The sequence below is a fragment of the Felis catus genome, chromosome B1, assembly GCF_018350175.1.
Source record: "Felis catus isolate Fca126 chromosome B1, F.catus_Fca126_mat1.0, whole genome shotgun sequence".
NCBI classification, from domain to species: Eukaryota; Metazoa; Chordata; class Mammalia; order Carnivora; family Felidae; genus Felis; species Felis catus.
In genome coordinates, this window is record NC_058371.1 from 174,046,251 (window position 1) to 174,068,885 (window position 22,635).

A 22,635-nucleotide genomic window follows, 5' to 3' on the forward strand; every position below is an offset into this window, starting at 1 on the left:
ACGAAGAGGGCCACGGATACGGGAACTCTGCTCAAGGGCATCCCCCCTCCCCCTTCATAAGAGGTTTTTCTGGACTAAGTGGGTGGGACAGGTTGTGGGGAAGATTCTGCTAAGCTTCCCACACTTGGTGGGGGCTGCGGCAACTCTCTGAAGATGAGGACTCTGGACTCCGGTGTAAGCTGTCTTCCTGTAAACAGTGCGGTCCTGGTCAACACCCCTCCTTGGGAGCAGGTCAAGGTCTAAGTAAATTCTAGCAAATTCCTATCCAGCAAATGAATATATACTCTACATTTTACAACGTTTGTTAAGAATGAACTCAAAACCCCTATAACATTTGACTCTATTATCTGCTATTATCTGATGGTGTGAATCGAGTCTTAGTGCTTTTCTACATTTAGACTATCATCACCATTTTCAAAGGGAAAAATGTCCAATATTGCATAAATGTCCATTATGGGTAAAAGCGTTTTATTCTCACTTGAAAATAAATCCCACTTTAATAATAACTAATGGTTGTGCATCCCTTTATCAAGAACTATCACATTTGGTTCCTACAGCAAACCTTTGATATTAGTTCTACGTTTGCTGTAGTTCATGGTTATTTCCCCATTTTATGGATGTGGTAATTAAAGCAGGGTGAGGTTAGTTAACGGCTCTGTCAGAACCAGGGCTCTAACTCAGGTTGCGAAATACAAAGTGTGGCTTTTTCCCACTGCGTGTGCTTTCCTACAAGAAAATGATGTATTCTCAGTATGACAGGTCTCCTGAGTGGATCCTCTGAGAAACTGGACATGTGTATAGGCACCTGATGCCATCCCATCCTGTGATCAAACATGTGCACAGACAGGTGTGGAGGATTAGCCTTCTTGACTGTACGACCTCAGGCCATATCCCAAAGGACCGCTTTTGGGAAAGGATGCTGGAAAGAGCCAAGCACATAGAACGTTTAGGTCCAAGTTCCCTTTGGGTCTCAGTTCCCCCGGTACTTAAAACGAGCTTTGTTTGGTTGCAGAATTTATCTGCATCTAACATAAGGCTAGTATTTGTGAAGCCTTTGAAAATACACAAACTTTGTCATTCAGCAATAGCGAATTTTCCTGCCAAAGACTTTAGCACTAGGGGGAATAATATGCCATGGGCTGCAAGCCCACAGGGGTCATGATGACTTCTAGAAGTAACGCAAGGAAGCATTGGGCAAGGAAACTGGAGCTCATGTGGTAACACATGCACGCCTGCTGTTACCATAGTTACAACAAGAAAGGCCATAAGAGATGTACTATATTTCTTATAAGCAGGGAGAGAAGTCTTGCCTGGTTTAGGATCACTGGGGTGAGTAATCCTGGCTGTATCCACAGGGTTTCATCCTGGTTCCCCTGAGTTTCAACATGGAACAGGAGAAGGGATAAATCATTTGTTTACATTCAATGAAGCTGTTCCTATGTTCTCTCATTTAACCTTTATTCTCAGAACCTGCTGAAGCTGGCAGTCTTTATTCACTTCCCTACCAGCAAATTGTGAGAATTAATGGCCGTGGCTAATTTTAGTACTTTGGGTATGATGCTCTACAGGGAGACAAAAAAGGGGGGGGTTGTGGAGAATGTCCCTCTCATTCCTGACTTCTCTGAGGCTGAATCAGGACAGCATAACAACCGTGATTCCCCAGGGCGGACCTCCCCAGTTGGGCTTTCCAAGCATCACGGAACCTGGTCTAACTTGTCTTCCACTGAGTCTCCTGTACAGCACCCCTACCTCTCCTTTGATGACAACTTTCTTAATGATGCACTCATTGCACTCTGGGCCGGATGATTTCATCTTTAGACAGTTTTGAGAGGTAACAGTGATACAACACTTACTGCGGATTCCGGATACGAGACACTACAAAGTGCTCTGGAATGTCATTTCATCCTCAGAGGGACCCCAGGAGACAGAGAACTATTATCAGCATCATCCCCATTTCACAGATAAAGAAACTGAGGCTGAGGGTAGTAAAGAAACTCCTCCACTGTCAGGCAGCTATGAAATGTCAGAGCCCAGGGATATGCGACCCCCACAAACCAGTGAGTACTGTATCTTCCAACTTCTTCACCTGGAGCTGAAGCCTGTCTTCTTGTTCCTTCCAGCTGACGGTCCTAATTTTGTCCTCTGAAGACCCATGGAAAAGGTCTTAATTCCTCTTCCCCTACTAAATCTTCAGATATCTTACATGGCTTTCAGGACTGTCTTGTCTGTTCAGACCACAGGACACTGTTGTTAGATGTCCACTCTTCAACCCCTTAAGTCAAGTATTTTCGTTTGGCTTCCTGCATTAGCGCTCTAAGGGGGCTCCCCGCTCTGCCCTCGATGTTACACCTGGCAGCCATGGTGGGCCTTAAGAGAGGTTAGGTCACTTCAGTCTTCTCAAAATACTCTGTGGCTTCTCAGGTCCTTGGAAGCAAAATCTCTGCAGCCAACTTCAAGATGAGCAAGCCCAAGATCATCCTGTCCTACCCCCTCTTGCTCATACTGTTCCCTGAACATGCCAAGCATGGTCCCAAGTCCTTTCCCTGGAACACTCTGCTCTGGAAATATACCTGGTTCTTTCCCGTCCTTCCTCCTGTCTCCCTTCACAGGCACTACCCACACCTTAGCAGTAAGGCCTGTCTCCAATCACTCTACCGAAAATAACAAATCTCTCCCCTCATGGGTCTTCCCTCTTCTCCTTCCTTTTTGTATTCTTCTCCATAGCACTTACTATTTTCCTTATTTTCTTCATTTTTGCCTACCCTCTCCCTTTGGGCCCACTTAAGAATATTAAGCTCTCGAAAGGGCAAGGAGTTTTTTGGGGTTTTTTTGTCTGATTTATTTTGGCAATTTATTCTTTATTTGTATGTGCCCAATAATTAAAACTTTTGAAAGTGGTTAGTTTTATCAGTCTTCTGCGAACACCCGGTGTTCATCCCAACAAGTGTCTTCCTTAATGCCCCTTCCTATTTAGCCCATCCCTACACCCACAACCCCTCTAGCAACCCTTAGTTTGTGCTCTATAGTTAAGAGTCTCCTCTATTTTGTCCCCCTCTCTGTGTTTATATCGTTTTTGCTTAAGGGCAGGGAGTTTTATCTTCTTAGTTCAAAACTAAGGTTAAATCATAAGTGGCAGACAAAATAACCATTTCATATGGGTCAACCCACCATATCCCCAGCACTAAGAGCAAGGCCTGGCACAGAGGCATGAAGTAGTTGGCAAATAAGTAAATAATTTATATACTGATACTAAAAATGCTGTAGAACCTTTATGCACTTTATTATCCTCAGGAAGAACTTCACTATCGCGTGGCTGGATATCTGATATCATCTCTGTCTTCCTAATCCTTTGTGGAACTGAATATAAATAGAAATGCAAATAAATATTAAAAACTCTTGCTGAACACTAACTCTAGGCTTTTAACTGTATGATATTTTCTTTGAAGCATTCACTAGTTTCAGATTCATCTATCAGCCTCAACATCTCTGTGTTGAGAGGGGTAACTTCCATATCAATTGCTAAAATCTGTCTGGATTCAGGAGAAGCTAATTCTTTCTTAAGCTAAATTAAGGCAGTGATTTAACACAATCACCTGCCAGAGAGTGACCCGAATATCATACTACCACTGTGTGTACATAGAAGAGTACGTATTCTTTGGAAAATATGTCTCACTTGAAAAACCTGTGCATTTGTAGCCTTTAATGAACATCTAGCTGAAAATCACTCTGAAGAGTTTTTTCCTCCCATAGGGCATCACTTTCTATTGGTGGATTTGACGTCCTACATTGGTTTACTTTAACAAATGTTTCAGTCAGTGTGTTAAAAAAAAAAAAACAACAACCTGCCAACAATTCCGGTGTCAAGAAAGGGAGACACTGATGTAATACATTATACCCTGTAAGGAAAATCGGGCTACTTACTGTACACGGACACAGTAACCCTTACTGCTAATCACAAGGTGTGGGGGAAACTGCTGTCAGACCCAAGTCACCCCTGCGATTACCACTGCGAATTATTCACTGTGAATTTGCAGTGCTGCTTATGGAGAAGCTGAAGGTTTTGTTCTCACACATTTGGGGCAAGGAGACAGTTTATAGTTTTTCAATAGGTAGAGAAAAGCCAGGATTTGTTCCTCATTCAAAAGAACTCAAAGTCCCTTAAGAATCACAAACCAACAATTCTCACAGTCATCTACAATTTAATGTAAAGCATTAGTGTTTTTATACCCACAACAAAACATGGACCTGCGGAAGTTTTCAAACACTCCTCCAGCTGCTTCATGCGCGTCTTCTGGAGCTCGGGGCTGTCCCACTCGTCCTCGTCGATGCCCCAGTAGAGATCTATGACCTGGGAACCAATGGATGAGGCAACATTAGTTTACCTGCAGGAAAACTTAATTTACCTTTATTCTTACTTACAGTGTTAAGCTAACGTGACTTTTAACTTTCCTCTTTGCAGCCCGTTTTCCCTTCAGAGGGAAAATTATATTTAAGATCCAAACAGACATACTGTTTTACCACCCCATGATAGGTGTGCACACTGTAATGTCTTTTGTTCTTTATTATACTGTTGACATAGGCCCAGAGAAGAATGAAATGTTAACTGTCAGCAGAGGTTTTGTGGAACCAACTTTTCCTTATATTGAAATGGTAACAGGAGTTCAAAAACATGTCTGGAAGCAACTGGGATATGGCAACCACATTATTTGAGACAATTAAACAATAGTGTATAATGGTGCTGTGCATCTTAATATGAGAAGGGAAAACCATAATGGGCATTAATATATACTGACCTAGAGGGAAACATCTACATTTCTTAACAGGTGTTTTTAGGTTTTATGTATTTATTTTTATCATGCTTTATCCCACGGGAATAGACATTTTGTTTATGTCTGTTTCATCTGAGAGCAGTTTGGCTTTCATCAATATAAACATGTATTGTCTGAGAAACATGTATTGGAAACAATGAAAGGCGGTATGCCTTAATGAGAAGTGAGGATAATAGGATCCTCTATTTCCTTACTTCAAAGAGTATGAGGGAAGATGCTGAGAGTCTGTGAAAACTTCCGCAAGCACACTCTTTGAAAAATCTATGAAGAGCATTATGGGTTTCCTTCCCTTTACTCAACTGATGTTCTGCATACATAAGGTAAATGTTTCCAATTGTAGCTTTGAAGATTTCCTTTTTCTTGTTTCCCACAAGCAGAAAAAGAACCTCCCCTCCGTACTGGCTGTTTGTACGGCATTCACGGAGACACAGGCACAGAGCGTGTGTCCTCCATGGTGCCCCAAGCGGACCTCAAGGGCTCGTGTACCTCCTGTCTCCTGGCCATGGCCCTGCATGGGTGTGTCTGCACCAGTTCTTTGTCTATGTGCATATGAGTTTTTAGATGGCTGACAAAGATATAACAACTTCTTAAAAAATATCCTTATGTTTTATGATAAATGATGAATATCATATATTTTGGGGGTTCTTCCCTTTAATCTACCTTACAAAGTTTAATCACAGTATTAAGGAAGGAGTCATCTGAGATGATAACTTCGGTGTCCCGTATGAGAGCCTATAACTTTGGCTATTTAAAATTAAATATAAATTAAAATTAATTCAGTCCGAATACTCAATAGCCACATGTGGCTACTGACTCTCATGTTGGAAAGCACAGATACAGACTACTTCAGCATAACAGAAACTTTAATCTGGCATAACTGTAAGTTACTGAGATTATTAGAACAAGACATTTTTGGCCATCTACCAAAAACTTGTCAAACACACAGATCTGCAGTGTGAATGCTGACACTTAGTTGTACCGCACACAGATTAACAGTCATTCAGCCAGCCTGCTTTCCATCCTTTTGGCTGACACTGTTTGGACATATGTGAGGAAAGGTCTGATTTAGAACAAATGAATAGAAAAAGAAATGGTAAATGTAAAGGTTGATATAACAAATGCTATCAATATATACCTGCTCTCCTCTCATCTTTAAATGACATAAAATTATATAAAATATAATTGGATATGTAACCTATATAAAAACAGTCCAAAAAGGGAATAGAGTTATAAAGAAGTATGCTAGCTCAATGAAATTAAGTTGGTATAAATCATACATGGATTCTGAGAAGATGGGTCTTAAAATAACTATGAGTAACAAATATAGTGAAAAAAATTATTAAAGAAAATATTAAACCAATGGAGAAAATCAGTGAAACCAAAAGTTTGTTCTCTGAACACAGTGGAACAAAACTTTAGCTGCATTAAAAAAAATACTCAAAATTACCAAAATCACAAGTGAAAGAGAGGCATTACTACTGACCTTATAGAAATAAAAAAAGGATTATTAGAGAATACGATGAACAACTATATGCCAATGAATTAGATTACTTAAATGAAATGGACAAATATCTAGAGAGAGACAAATCACACAGACTCAAGACAAAACAGAAAATATGAACAGAAATGTGAAAAGCGATTAAGTAGGAATTTGAAAGAAAAGCATAGGTTCAGATGGATGCACTGTTGTGAACTCTATCAATTCTTCAGTCTTCCAAAAATTAGAAGAGAGAACACTTCCCAACTTATTCTACGAGACCAGTGTGACCCTTGTACTAAAGGCAGACAAACATATAAGAAAATGACAGAGCAGTATCTCATGAATATAAAACAAAAGGAGAAGATTCTAGAATACTCAAATACATTCAAGAACACTTGAAAACCTAATCCGGCAGCATGTAAAAAGTACTACACAACACAACTAGGTGGTATTGATCCCAGGAATGCAAAGTTGGCTGAGCACCAGTAAATTAACTAAGGTGGTGCACTTTATACCAATAGAATAAAGGGAAAAAAATCAAATGATCAATCTTAACAGATACAGAAAAAACATTTGACAAAACCTAACACCCCATTATGATAAAACACACAAAAAACTAGGAATAGAAATTAACTACCTTAACCCGAATAAAGGGCATATACTAATAGCATACTTAATAATGAAAACTCTGCCCTCAAGATTAGGAACAAGGGAAGGATATCCATTCTCACCACTTCTATTCAACACTTTCCTGGATGTTCCAGTCAGGGCAATTAGGCAAGAAAAAGAAATAAAATGCATCCAGATAGGAAAGGAAGAAGTAGATCTATCTTTATTCATAGATAACACGATCTTATATATTAAAATCCTAAGAAAACCACTAAAAGTGTTGGAACCATCGAGTTGAGCAAGGTTGTAGGATACAAGATCAACATACAAAAACCAAATGTACTTCTGTACACCAGCAATGAGCAAACAAAACAGCAAGAGAAAGAATAAAAAACTTAGGGGATAGATTTAACAAAAGAAATGTAAAATTTACACTCTCAAAATTATAAAACACTACTGAAAGAAATGAAAGATGATCTGAACAAACTGGAAGACATCCCAAGTAAATGAACTGGGAGACTTAAGATGGCAATACTCCCCAAATTAATATTTAGATTCACAGCAATCACTATAAAACCCAAGCTGGCTTACCTACAGAAATTGACATGTTGATCCTAAAACCCAGAATATGGGAATTCAAGAGCTATTAGCAATTTAGCTATTACAGAATAGCTAAAACAACTTGTAAAGGAAGAACAAAGTTAGAGGATTCTCACTTCCAGATTCAAACTTACTACAAAGGTGCAATAATTAAGACAGTGTGATACTGGCATAAGGATATTCAATGGAATAAAATAAATCCTCACACTTCTGGTCAACAGATTTCAACATGGGTGCCAAAATAATCCAATGAGGAATGTATCATATTTTCAACAAAAGGTACCGGGACAACTGGAGATCCACAGATAAAAGAATGAAGTTTGACACCCTACCTCACATCATATACAACAATTAACTTGAAATAGATCACAGACATTAGTTTTAGAATTAAAACTAGTTTTATAGAAAACACAGGAGTATATTTTTGTGAACTGGGATTTGACAATGGTTTCTTAGATATGATAGCAAAGTACAAGTAACCAAAGAAAAAAGGTGAGAAGTTGGACTTCCTCAAAATCAAAGTTTTGTGCTTCAAAAGATGCTGTCAAGAAAGTAAAAAGAGGGGCACTTGGGTCTCTCAGTCAAGTGTCCAACTCTTGATATGGGCTCAGGTCGTGATCTTGCAGTTGTGGGATCGAGCCCTGTGTGGGGCTCCACTCAGTGTGCAGCCTGCTTGGGATTCTCTCTCCCTCTCTCTCACTGCCCTCCCCTGCTTGTGCGCTCTCTCTCTCTCTCTCTCTCTCTCTCTCAAAATTAAACATTAAAAAAAGAGAAAGAGGACCCTATATGATAATGGAATTGCAGTTAGAATACATAAGGAACTCCTACAGCTCCATCAGATAGATGATTGAAAATGGATGAAAGATCTGAGTAGACGTTTCTTCACAGAATATACAGATTGTCAATAAGCACATGAAAAGATACTCAACATCATCAGTCATCAGGGAAATACAAATCAAAACCACAATGAGATAATGCCTCACACCCACTAGGGTGGCTGATAATAACAAGTGTTAATGAAAATGTGGAGCAGTGTCATACGTTGCTAGTGGGAATATAAAATGGTGCCGCCACTTTGGAAAAGAGCCTGGCAGTTCCTCAGTTACACAGAGTTACCACACAATCGAGCAGTTCTCCCAGAGAAATGAAAACATACGTTCACACAAAAACTGATATTCGTAGCAACATTATTCATAATAGCTAAAATGTGGAAACAGTCCAAATGTCCATCAAGCGATCAATGGGGAAGTATAATGTGGTATATCTGTAAATGGAATATTATTTGGCAATAAAAAGTAGTGAAATACTGATGCTACAACATGGATGAGACTTGAAAACATTATTCTAAGTAAAAAGTCAGTCACAAAGGAATCCGCTATATGATTCCATGTATATTGAAATGTCTAGCACATGCAAATCTACAGAGACAAACAACAGTTTAATGGTTGGCTAGAGCAGGGAGGGAGGGGAACAGGCCAATTTGAGAGTGACAGTCAATTTGAGAGTGACTTTTGTTTGAGGTGATGACAAGGTTGTAAAATTATTAACGCTTACACAACTTTGACTATACTAAAAAGTACTGAATCACACACTTTAAGGGGGACGATTTTGTGGTTGTCATCTCAATGACACTTTGTGCATCCATTTAGTACTGTGATTTTCTACAGGTCTTCCGTCTCCTACTCACAGTAGAACCAAGAGCAACAACAGTAGATGTTTAAATCAAGCGCCTACGATTTTAAGAGTCAACAATAAAATCTAAATAAATATATGTGGAACAAATGACCAGGGTATGAGTCAAAACAAGGATTTCACTTATATTTTCAAATAGAAGCCTAAGGGACACATGATTTATCTGCCACCAATGGAAGTCTTTTGTAGTAAGTTTTGCTTATTGACTTTCTTCAAGTTTGGCCACCATGGCCCTCATCCAGGGCTGTCTAATGCCACGTCTCCTTACTTTGGTCACTTTGTTTAAATGTTCTCCTGCTTCCAGCTTTTCTCCCTTAAGTTGTTCTTTCTCAAACGTCTTTATGGGCAGAAAATGATGAAAAAAGATAAAATCAAGCAACCATGAAGGCAGAGAGGAAATAAATAAAGGAAACATCCAACTTATGCAACACAAAACACCATTTTAGGCAGGCAAATCTGCCGTCTATTCGCATGATCAATAACTGGCAAAAAGTGGTTGGAATCCAAAGTGCCCAACAAGACAAGATTTATTATATACTTACAAAAATTAGTTTAGCTTTTAGCCTAATGCCCAAGCACTGCAGACACTGAATCTAATTTACTATTTATTGGAATACTAACTTGTTGACAGCACATTTTATGTGCCTTTACTTATTTCATCATGAAATATAAACACTCAGGAAAGTAATTTGATTTTATCTTTTTGTACTTAAAGCCATCTAACTTGCTTTAAAATATTCTTAGGAAAGCTAATTTATCATGATTCTAATGTGCTGAATTGGTCTGAAAACAAAAAGCCAGCAAATAAAGGCCCCAACAAATTTGGCCACTCGAATCAGACATAACCATTTAAATACCAAGACTGCCCAGCAAACACAAAGCAGCCTGTAAGAAACCAAACATAACCTTATGATTTACCAGAAAAAAGGTCAAATTGGCATTTACCATGGCTTCACACTATCATTTCTTCAGAAACAGCCTTTGAATTGAAATATTTTCCAAAATAGGTTCCTTCTCGATTTTCCCATGCTATCATATGACGCTACCTGGATGCAAGACAAAAGTGTAACTACAGAGACAGTATGGCCGATTTTGGTTTCAAATAGACACAGTACTGAAACAAAGGCTGTTTCTCAAAGTTATTATAATGGGAGGCTACCTGTTCATGCCAACGATTCTGCCACTGCCCAGGGCATTTCCTCTGCAGGAATTATCTTATTTTGTATTGAAAAAACCTCTTGTCACTCTACTGTTAGATTTGTTTTTATTAAAAATGGTATTTTCCCAGCCTTACTGGCCTTTACATTGTAAGACATGGCTTTGAAAAGGCCTTAAGCTCTTTCAAAAAAATCAGACCTATCCTTAAAGGGATTAAAATCTGCCACCACTAAAAATATTCAAAAGAACACACAGCAGGTTAGAAAGTTTTGAACAAGGGCAACATTATGGTGATATGGACGTAACTTCCAAGGTCAATACAGCACTCATTTGATTTTGTTTTAGTTGTGTCTTGTTACTAGAATGTTCACCTTGCAGGAGAATGTAAACAGGGAGGAGTCTTAAACCTCAGACTAGGTTCGCCAGAAACTGGGGAGGTACGGTTTACAAGTATGGTAATTCTCGCTCTGGTTAGAATGACTTCCCTAAGATGCATAGGATATAAGACAAACAACCCTCTTCAGCTCTGCATCATCCACGGCCACCCTTTTACTAGAACTATAGCAAGTCTTGACTTTAGATCACCTCGCAATTATTCTCTTGGTCATGACATATAGGACAAAGATATATGGGGACATGACTAAGATGGGACTTTTCTGGGAAAGTCAGGTGCTAAATCAAGTCCAGGGAGGACTGGCTGAGACAAGTGGTCATACACAATCACCAGAAGGCTCCAAGAGTATGACACAGGGTGGGTGATGCCTCAGCCAAAGCCTCATGAGGATGATGAACTGCTCACACCTGAGGCCTCTATGTCTTGGAGATTTAGCCTCTGGACAGCCCTAACAATTATGATGTGATAGTGAAGAAAACTAAACCACGGAGTAAGGCAGCATGTTGGACTTTTCAGGCCTAATGAACGTGGAGGCAGAGGGAAGGGAGCAGTTGTTGTTGGAGGCAGAAAAAAGAACCACAAGCTAGAAGCCAATGGCCATGGAGTAGAAGCTGGAGAAGCCCACTCCATGAAGGAACAGCAGCTAGGCAGCAACCAGGGACCGGCTTCCTTTGGTGGCAGGTCCACAGAGCAGGTGCCCGAGTGAAAGACCCAAAGTTGGCTCTGTTCTCGTCGCTGGGATTTCAGCAAGCACCGCATCGGAGTGCACCTGTGCCTGTCTTGCTACTCCGACTCCCTGCATTACCTTCATCCTTGCTCCTTCTAATCTATTGATGACACGGTGGGCAGAGGGAGCTTTTTAGAATGCAGATCTGATCACCAGAACTAAGATTTCCTCCTACTCTACCAGATACTACACAGAGTAACTTATTTACTCCTTAAACTTACGAGACAGACAAGAATATTGTCTCTCTTCTGTAAATGAAAAAGCTGAGGCAGAGAGAAGTAACCTGTGCAAAGCCCCGGAGGTCGCAAGTATGGAGGTGGGATTTGAACCTGGGCTGTTTACTTTATGGTACTTCCCATGCTTCCTATCAGCCTGAAGATCGGATCTAGAATCCCTGACTTGCTCTATGAGATCCTCCATGATCTAGTCCCTACCCAACTCCCTACCCTCATTTCCTATCACGTTCCCCCCTCACTGTTCATGTTCTAGCTATGTATATGCCCTTCACACATGTGTTTGTACAAGTGTATAAATATATATTGAAATGTACACATATATTTACATAGATGTTTATATTTACATACCTGTACCTAGCCATACACATTTTTGTGAACATGTGAACATAAGAGGCTTTTTGGTGCAATCATTGAAGAGCACGGACACTGGGGCCAAACTGCCTTGGGTCAAAATCTGACTCTGCGGCTTACTAGCTATGAGATCTCTAGCAGTTATTTACTTCTGTATTTCTAAGCATCCCCAGGCAATAAAATGGAGAAGATGGAATTTACCGGCCAGGCTCACAGCAATGATTAAACACGTTAAAGTACACACAGCACTCAGGGTAAGTGCCTGGTAGGCAGTGAGTACAGCATAATGTTCAAGTTCTTTTCCAAACTTGCCTATGCAAATATGTTTTTTCTGCCTGAAGTTTTCTTCTTTTCAACGTGGGCATCTGCATCTACCCATCCTTCAGGATTCAGCTTAGACATCAGTTCCTCAGCAGCCGTCCTGAGGCCTCAAAGTTTGAGGAAGCCTCCCACTGCGCACGCCCAGAGCACCCTGTGTTCCCTTTGCAGCCAGCATCACTCTGGTCACCACCGTTCACAACTCCACGAAGGCAGGGACTAGGTTCGTTTTCAATACTGTGGTATCTGCTGCACCCACAACTCTGCCTCATGCAGAGCAAGAGCTCAGTCAATGTCTGTGAATAAATACATGAGGCCCATGGGACCAATGACCTAAATCTGCCCTGAGGACTTGAGGGTGAGACATTAGTGAGGAAGTCTGGACTTGAAGGTTAAATGTACAGGAGGCTGTTCTTCGGAGAAGAGGGACTTCTAGATAGAAGCTCCCCAAAGACAGAAATGTGACAGCCTGTCCATAAAGAGATGATGAGGTCACAGCATAATTAACTGTGGGAGCCAAAAGAAAATACAGATCAAGTAGAAGAAACAAGAAAACTGAGCTGAAGTTACTTTTTCAATGGTTTACAACTAATTATTGACAAATCAGATCTCTTAAATAAGAGTGCTCTTTCTACGGCGCAGTCTTGTTAAAAGGTCTCCTCTCTCTACTATAAGAAATAAAAAATGAGGATAGGAAGAAATAGGTGCCTTGTGTTAAGAATCTGAGAAAGGCTTCACGGTGATTGTACCCAACTGGGACACGTAAATGTCACCTGCAAATGAGGATCTCTCATTCTGCTTACTGGAGGACTAATCTTCTTGGGTGATTTTCAGCGTTGGGGTAATCAGCCAGCCACAATTTAGCAGAATTAAATGTTCAGCAAAGTATATAGCTCCTCCAGTAAATTCTGGAGCTCCCCACAGTGCCACTGCTCTATATTTAGGAGAAATATTAGGCAGAAGATTGTCTGTGCACACCAGGTAAAGGAGGAACAAGAATACTGTCTTGGGAAGTCAGGCAGGAGAATTCCAGAAGAGCCGCTCCGTGCTGCAGAAATGGTGAGCCAACACTTACAATCACACTAGAACAATGAAGGTCAGTTATGACATACTGCTTTCCTTCTCTTTCTCATCTCTATTAATCTTCCTTCCCTCTTGTAACCAATGGGCTCATGGGTGGGAGAAAGATGATGTCACACACTTATAATACTTCTACGGAATATCAAGTTGGTAAGACCTGTCCAGGCACTGATGGGCAGAACTGAAATGTGAAGTGAGCTAGACAAATTGAAGTGCTTGCCTGAGTGAAACAACCTGTGATTCCATAAGAGGATATACATTTCACTTAAGAAGCACGCATTTGATTAACAGGAAATGGAAAAGTCCATCAGTTGACAATGTGGAGAAAAAACCAAGGGCATCACAACACAGCCTGTCAATTATAAAGCCAATGATGTATTCTGGCAACTCAGGAAGCAAAGACATTTTGAGATTTGTGAGCAGGCAGACGGCTGCAAGGAAAAAAATCAGCATAGAGCAGGAGGCTGGGCTCGACAGAGCAGGAGGGCTGTGGCGGAGGAAGAGTGGGTGGGGGCAACCGCGGATGGACCTTCGGTGTGAGACCAAGCGATTGTTCAACTTGGTAATCGTTAGCAAGGTGAAGGTAGTGTAAGACACATGGAATTTCACTCAACCTACAACTCGGATACATACAGAGAGTGCAGCTTCTTAATTCTGTCTAAGACCAGTTTGTGCCTCCTGTCCAAGTCTCCACCCTCTGGCTAGCACGAGACCGTGAACTTTCAGTTTTATCCAATTTAAACCTTAGTGTAAGCTGATGTTTTCCAGGACTCTGTTAGGTGCTTATTCTCTCCTGGATCAAAATGCCGAGTTTCTCAAAAGACATGGCTTCCCTGTTCCCCTGCTGCTTTTCCCTAAGATGATATCCAGGTAACCTCATATCCTGAAGGGAAAACATGAGAGTGCTTGGGCATGGCCCCCAGGTGATGTCCACTGGCTGCTGGCATCATGTCACCCAGGGACTGGTCTTTCCCTCTCAGCTGGGTCAGAGCCTCGTGTTGCTCTCCAGCCAAGCCAGGCCAGCTTCCCCTGCTGTGGATGAGCTGCCCCAAGCCATGGGCCCATGCTCCATCCAGTTTCTTCACCACGGCCTTTTGTGCGGCCACCTCTTCCGGTCGTGGAGATTAGCAATGGCTCTTAACTCAGAATATATGGCACACGATAACTGAGAGGAGCCTGGGAAAGTTAAGCCTAATCGTCACTTGCTGCCACGGCCATGATGTGGCCAAGCCCAGGTCTGTTTGCAGGGTTGGGGTGGGGTCGGGGAAGGGCGGTTACTGTCTGGCCATCTCTTTCCAGAGTCCCAAGTAGAGAGCACAGGCGAGGTGCCCTTAGTACTACCTATTTTCCCACTCATTTTCACTTATCTAACCCATGGCCCCTGAGTTATGCTTCAGAACTCAGAGGAAGGAAAGGAAAGGTATACGCGCTGACTCTGCCTTTCTCTCTCCTTCTATCACTTTCCAGGAGGCTACAGGGGGAGGGTTCTGGTTCTGCCTTATGGACAAACTCGGCCCTTTTCTCTACACTTTAGACCTCCAGGCTCAGAGTCCTACAGTACTGGTCGATGTGCTAAAGGATTAAACGAATTTAGCAAAATCTTCTCTCAAGCCAACAGCCTGACCTTTAAGGTTCTGGTCTTTCTTGTATGCGGCACAGTATTTCCTAACCATTCTTCCCGTTTGTATTCCTTCTGTACCAGACATTGAGCACCCCTCAGACAGATAGATGCCTCTGGTCAGAAGTCTCCTGCTGTACTTAGAAAGGCAAAAGAAAATGCACATAAATCATTTCATTACACCGGGTTCTTAATCAGGAGAAGAGACTTAAAAAGGCGAGCGGCAGTAACAAATGAACATTGGCGGAGTGCCTTCCACGTGCCAGGGGCTTTGTGTCATCTTGTGCCTTCGCAAAACAATCTGGGAAGATAAACACTACCCCCCATTCATTTTACAGAACGGTCAACTAATGTCAAAGAAATCAAGCAATTTGTTCAGACTCACAGAACTGGTAATTTGCAGACCCAGCATTTGAATCCCAGTCTTTCTAACAGAAAAATTCATGCTGTTTCTACTACACTCCATAAATGACATAATTCACTGTATTCTACTGAATCCAAAACATCAGGACTTGTAGGCTGCTCCAATACTGTATGTTCCACTAAAAACACAAACGCACTGCCAATTACATCAGGATGTGCTATCTGTAAGATGAAGTCTGATTTCTGAGAAGTAAAAATGTGAAAAGAAACATCTTACAATGAATTAAATCTGATAAATACTGTTTAAGGAAGATGATCTGAGCAGATGTGGACAGTCTGGACCAGAAGACAAAATGTCCAGTGCTGGGAGAGAATTGGAAAATGCCATAGTCATTCAGCATCTAAGAAACAGAAGGCTGAATAAAGACAGAGCCTTGTGAAATGGGAAGAAAAAGGTGAATTTCTAAGAAATGCTGTGGCAGGTGAATCAACAAGAATAGGGGCAGTTTGTAGATTATAAAAGGTGAAGAATGTGCTGGAAGCTAAGATCTTGAAGTTTTGAAGACTAGAAAACAATAGCAATTGAGAAACTGGACAAAAGGAGAGGGATGGCTTCCATTTCACATATATTAACATTCCAAAAATAGAGACTTATCTTCATGTAACTCTGGAGGGAAGAGAGCCAGATATGAGGACATGGGGATCACTCAGAGGCACCAGCTTAGGGGGAAGACAGCACTCTTACTGGGGGTCTAAGGATTAAAAACACCCGGGGTGTACTGGATGTTAAAGGCGAAGAAAAGGAACAGGTTTATGAACATTGGGGAATAAGATGAAGTGAGATCAATACTAGATGCCACTGAAGAAGCTGGCTATCAGAGTTTTTTTTCTTTTTTTAATTTTATTTTTGACAAGCATGCACACAAGTGGGGGAGGGGCAGAGAGAGAGGGGAACAGAGAATCTGAAGCAGGCTCTGTGCTGACAACAGAGACCCCGAGGCAGGGCTTGAACTCGTAAACAGTGAGATCCTGGCCCGAGCCTAAGTCGGATGCTTAACTGACCGAGCCACCCAGGAGAGAAGATATTCTTAAGGAATGATACCGAGTTGAGTGGCTGGACTCACACGAAAATCACTTTCAAAATGGAGGTGTCCTAAGTGCCCATGAGTCAAGCACCCCCTCTAGAGGTTCCTGCCCTAACCTGGCTTACTCCCAGTTCAGAGTAACAGTGGGTGCTGGGCGGGGCAGATTTATATATTCTTAGTGCATACTCCAAGAATGAATGAATGAATATCTTAGTTTAAATGAAAAAATTAAGGAAACAGAAAAAACCTGACCAACAGGCATATATATATATGTATGAGAGAGAGAGGGAGGGGGAGGGGGAGGGGGAGAGAGAGAGAGAGAGAGAGAGAGAGAGTGAGTTTTAAGGCCTTGTGTAAAATGTAACTGTATATTCTACCAATTTAATAAATATTTAACTCAACAGCCTACTATATGCCAGACACCTGACTTATCACTGGGATAAGATGAGTAAGACAATTCCAATCCTGAGAACTTGCAGACCTTAGAGACAGGTGATGAAAACTTGACCTCACCAGATGTCTCATTCTCTCCGTCGCTCATTCTAGTCCATGCCGTGATCATTTCTTAACTTGCACGGTTCTCCTGCTTCTACCTTGTCCTGCACCCCTATTCCAGTCTCCTCACAGAGCCTGAGTGACTCTCTTACATGTTTTTTTTTTTTTAACATTAATTCATTTTTAAGAAACAGAGAGAGACAGAGAATGAGAAGGGGAGGGGCAGAGAGAGAGAGAGGGAGGGACAGAATTTGAAGCAGGCTCCAGGCTCTGAGCTGTCAGCACAGAGCCCAACATGGGGCTCGAACGCATGAACTGTGAGATCATGAACTGAGCCGAAGATGGACGCTTAACCACCTGAGCCACCCAGGAGCCCCTTGAATGACTCTCTTAAATGTAAATCCTATAACATCCTCCTTTCCCTTCTTAACCATACAAAGTCCTTAATCTTGGCCCACAAAGTCCCATATGATCTGAACCTGATGTCCTCTCCCACAAGGGTCCTCAGACCTTTTTCCTTGTTGCCTATGCCTGGAATTCTCCTACCAAGGCATCTGTAAGACTTGCTCCTTCATTTTCTACAGACCTCTGTCCAAAGGTCTTATTAAGGAGTCCTTCTCTGACTACCTGGCATTCCCTAACCCCCTTATCCTGTCTTACTTTTCTTAAAAGCATTTACTCAAGAAAATGCATCCATAACCACTGGGATATATTGTTTATTGTCTGCCACCCCCAACAATACTGGAAGCTCCACAAGAAGAGGGTCTGATTCGTTTGTTTTTGTGTTCCCAGCACTTGGCTGGCATGTGTTCATTGGTTAACAAACACTTCCTGAACAAACTGGATGCACTGTTGAGTTATGCCTAGGATTATAGGGGAGCAAAGAGGAGGGTACATGGCATATCCCAGGAGGGGCCAGAGGATCAGAGAAAACTTCCTTAAGCAAGTAATGTTGGACTTAGACTTCATTCATTCATATGCTCAGAAAGGCATTCACTTGTTCAACACATTCCTACAGAGTTTTACTATGTGTCAGGCACTATTCTAGAACTCGGAGGGGAGCTGTCAAGAAGGCAGAGAAGTCCTTATTCTTGTGAAACTTACAATCTAGTGGGAGAGAGATAATAAGCAAGCCAATATGTGAAAAAAGGCAAATATCCAGTGTTGAGACATGCTATGCAAATAACTAAAATAGGGTGACGTAAAAGAAGTCTCCTAGGTGCTTACTTTAGACTGGGTCGCTAGGGCAGTATCTCTAATAAGTGGCATTTTTGTGGAGACCTGGAGAATAATAAGGAAACTCCCATGTGAAGATGAGGGGGGTGAACATTCTTACAGAGAAAGCACAGCCAGGGCAAAACCCTGAAACGGGAACAGGCTTGAAGTACTCAGGGAACCACAGGGAGGACACACAGCTACTGGGCGGTGGTGAGGAGAGGGCATGACTTGAGATCTATAGGCATAGTCTTAAGAATGAGTAGGACTTAGGGGCACCTGGGTGGCTCCGTCGGTTAAGTGTCTGACTCTGTCTCCGGTCTGATCTCACCGTTTGAGACCCGCATCAGGCTCTGTGATGACAGCTCAGAGCTTGGCACTCACTTCAGATTTTGTGTCTCCCTCTCTCTCTCTGCCCCTCCCCCACTCGCACTCTGTGTCTCCCTCTCTCAAAATTAAATATACATTAAACATTTTTTTAATGTATGTAACTGAATAAGTAGGACTTATTCAGGGAAGGAAGCAGGCTGCAGAGCACTGCAGGTGGAAAGGGCAGCATAAACAAAGGCAAGGAAGCATAAAACAGATCGGTGCATATTTAAGTAAATCTAGGAAATTCACTTCTTGTGGGTTCAATGCACAGCCAATGATGAAATCCAGAGTAATATATAGAGAAGTTGTTTTTGTTTTTTGTTTCTTTTTTTTTTACGAATCTTCCAGCATCATATTTTGTTGCACTTGAGGGAAGAAAACCATCTCACTAGAAAACATATCCTTAGGGAGATCTATAAACAACTTACTAGAAGAGACTATACTAAGAAGTATATTTTTAGAAGATTCAGGTATTATATATTTGAATTCCTGCTAAGCTCAGAAGGTGGGAAGCAAATGCAAACTAGCAAACTTTCATTCCAAACACAGCCTCAGACACAGAAGTGGTCACCACCCCCGTGTTTCAGACACCGGACTAAAGGAGTCACAGTGGAAAGCCGGGCTTCAGTTCCAGCTCTTTTTTGCCCAGTGTGGTTTCCACTGCTTCCTGGCATCTCAAAGACTCGTTCAATGCACCTGCCTCGTTCAATGATCCTTGCTGTCAATTTATTCTATGGACCCTGCCTTCTACAGTTTTCCTTTGGCTTTATTTCTCTTTTCCTGGGACTACTTATAATTTAGAAAATATATTTTTCTTCCTTTTCCTCTCAGCTAATCTTAATACCATGTTGTATGCAGGCTGGTCTGTAGCTCAACAACTCCCTCCCTCTACTACAAAAAAAAAAAAAAATAATGCAAATCCAAACCAACTCAAATATGGGATTAACGTGCTTGGCCACATCTTTTTCTCTATAGTAACTGAGTCCCCAAGGAGTGTCTAAGTCTTTGGGAATCTTGACAGATCAGAATTTTTGTAGCAGTTGAGATCCTGTTATCAGTAGAACCAGATTCCCCAGGGAAGGCAGTGCTGAATTCACAACAAGGGGTTTAATTTAGGCTCACAATTTATCTAGCAATTCGTGACTTACGAGTAACTGTTCAATATGTGTGTCATAATGGCCTGTTGCTGACTTACAGTATGCACAGAGAATGGAGTCATTTTGAGACCAACTATTTTATCCATCAGATAAGAAAGCATCATTAAGTGTACCAAGATAAAATATTCAGGAGGAAATAAATGAAGGGTGAAGTTTTCTTCCACTAACAAAGATGCATTTTGCACTCTTATACCACAAACCTCTGGTACATTTTATTCCTCACTTAATAGTGGAAACATGTAGTTAAGATAGCACTGGAGAAGTAAGATGTCCATTGTAAATGAGGTTGAAAAATTATCTGTTGCAGGAGGCATTTACTTTTTAAATTTCTGGATATTCAAGATATGCCCAATGTTTTCTAATACTTTGCTATTAGGTGGCAAAATCCGTGGTATCTATAAATGCCAGGGTGTTCATGAACTTTAGCAATGACATGAAGAGTTACTGTCTCTTGAAAGGTTGATGTAATTTTTTTTTTTTTTGTAAATGGCAAATCCCTGAAATAGGAAAAAGGACATTCTACAATGCGAACAACAACTAAAAGGCAAGATAGAAAGCAAGGACTGGCCAGTTGCTCAAAACAAAACAAAACCAACCAACCAACCAAACAAAAAACCTGTGAGAAAGCTGGTCCCAATTTTTAGATGTAAAACCTTTCCAGAGACCACAGCCTAAGACAGGTGCTCAGCAACCTTCACCTTTTTGAAAATAGTGGAGATTGCCAAGAGGCAAATAAACATGGTTACAGGGAAAAGGTGAGCCAATACCAGGCAGGGTCCAAGAAACAGCATAAAAGTGCAAAGCATCAAAAATAACTAAATATTTTATTTCCATTTTCCACTGTTCCTTTTTACCCATGCTTAAAGAAGTAAAATTTTTTGGGGGGGGGGGGCTTAAAACTTGGTTTGTAACACCGAAGCTGTGACAATAAATAAACACAAACATTATTTAGCTACGTTATTAAAAATGAAATTAATGTCAGAGTTACCTGAAATTCTAATCCATAGTTTTCTCTGCAGAATTCTCTCAATTTGGGATACACATTTTCTCTTAGTGCCTGTCTTTCTGCTCCTGTGTCTGTGGTAGAAAAACAAACACACAGAGAGGGAGTTATGTCCACACATATATATTTCTGGAAAAACAAGGTAAACTTACAATTAATATTAACATTAATATAACCAGATTGGGTGCCAACTGTGAAATGATGGGATATCTGACAAGCTGGGGAGCCCTGTTCCTAATAGGGGACGGGGAGTAGTGACCCCTCTTCCAGACACGCACAGGAAGCCTGAGGAATGGATGGGAGTCTCACTGGTCAGTTCCGTGTATGTGACAGGGCTGGGAATTCATATTTGAGCCTTTATGCCCACGCGGACCCTCACATGAATCTCTTAAATAGCCAGACATGCTGTCTGTGGAAGAGACAGAAGAAAAAATCATAGGGCTATTGGCTATGAGGTGTTTTAGTCCCATTAAGTGTAAAAGTTACAAAATCACACACACACACACACACACACACACACACACACACACACACACAGTTACCAATTTCCAAAAAAATTTAATCTCTATCATCATGCCTATAGTACTTAGAACTAATTAGACTTTTACAAAATTCAGTACGGCACCCATGCAATCAACGCAACAGTGAGGAGGGACAAATTGTGGGAGCCAACATCCAAACTTGGTAGATTCCACTGGCCAGTGGGTTAGCAGAGTAACGCCTGCCACCCTGGGCACAGGGACTGCCTGTTTATAAGAGAGGGGAATTGTGTCACATGTTCCACACCACGTAAAAACTTCAAAATCATGTTACAATTTACGTCATTAAAAAAAAAAAACCATACAAGAAGAAACAGAGAACTTGAAACCGGAAGAACCACAGAATATGTATGTATTTAATGGCAAGTGTTTTGCACAGAAAGGGCTTTCCAAAGCCACCTGTGCTGGGTGATTATCTGCATCGATGATGACGCTGTAAAATGCTTACAGCAAAGACAGCCTGTTCCCTGCCCAACTAACTTCAGTGAAAGAGGAGAACAGAGATTTTAAAAATTAGGTTAATGTCTTATCTCATAAAAATTACCATTTGCCAAATGTACCTCAATCCCAGCCATAACTACAAAACATTTGCATACGCATTTATAACTAAGAGCCAGTTTAAAAGACTTGCCTTATTATTCTCAAGTTCGTCTGTCCATGCAAATTCAACCGTATGCCGCGCTGACCTACTCTACTTTCCTACTATTCTCAAGACTATTTGGAGATGTAAATAACCAATCTCAAGAGTCTGAAATGCAGCTGGAGGCTGACAAAGTGACAGAAACCCGTATTTACAGGGAAACCAGAAACTCAATACATCACCATATGGTCCAAATGGTCAGAGTCTTTTCTAACCATAGATCCAGCATGGACCCTCAGTTTAAAGGGAAAGCTGGAGGACCGAGTGGTACATTTGAGCAGTGCCCACGTGCTGTTAAGGCACTAGTGGAGGCAGTATGCTAAGCTTTTACAGGGTTTATATCATCTCAGGATCAGAGCCCCATCCCCCTTCACCCCATTTTAAGGGCTGAAAACACGAACTTTGCAGTAAAGTTGATTAATATTCAACCAATCTCTCTAAAAGGCTGTCCATGTTTAAAACACAACTAACAAAAGTCACTTTAAAAATACACAAATATTGGGGTGCCTGGGTGGCTCAGTTAGTGTCCAACTCTTGGTTTCAGCTCAGATTATGATCTCATGGTTTATGGGATCAAGTCCTGTGCTCTGCACTGACAGTGTGGAGCCTGCTTGGGATTCTCTCCTCCTCTCTTTCTGCCCTTCCCCTACTAGTGCGCACATGTGCACGTGGTC

The 22,635-nt window shown here is 41.3% G+C and overlaps 1 protein-coding gene across 3 annotated transcripts in view; it reads right to left on the reverse strand.

Annotated features, from left to right (window-relative positions):
• The window catches only part of NWD2 (NACHT and WD repeat domain containing 2), a 181,918-nt gene that overhangs the window by 86,829 nt on the left and 72,454 nt on the right, over nt 1–22,635 (reverse strand). Inside the window, exons 2-4 of one of the 3 annotated variants that reach the window (XM_045056482.1) lie at nt 20,768–20,856; nt 10,156–10,256; nt 4,232–4,348 (exon numbers count right to left, since the gene is read on the reverse strand). In XM_045056482.1, the coding sequence (XP_044912417.1) occupies nt 4,232–4,348; nt 10,156–10,158 (120 nt within the window). In that variant the 5' untranslated portion in view covers nt 10,159–10,256; nt 20,768–20,856. Of the gene's footprint in view, nt 1–4,231; nt 4,349–10,155; nt 10,257–20,767; nt 20,857–22,635 lie in introns of those variants that run through there. The other 2 variants (XM_003985445.6, XM_023253215.2) reach the window with 2 other exon arrangements.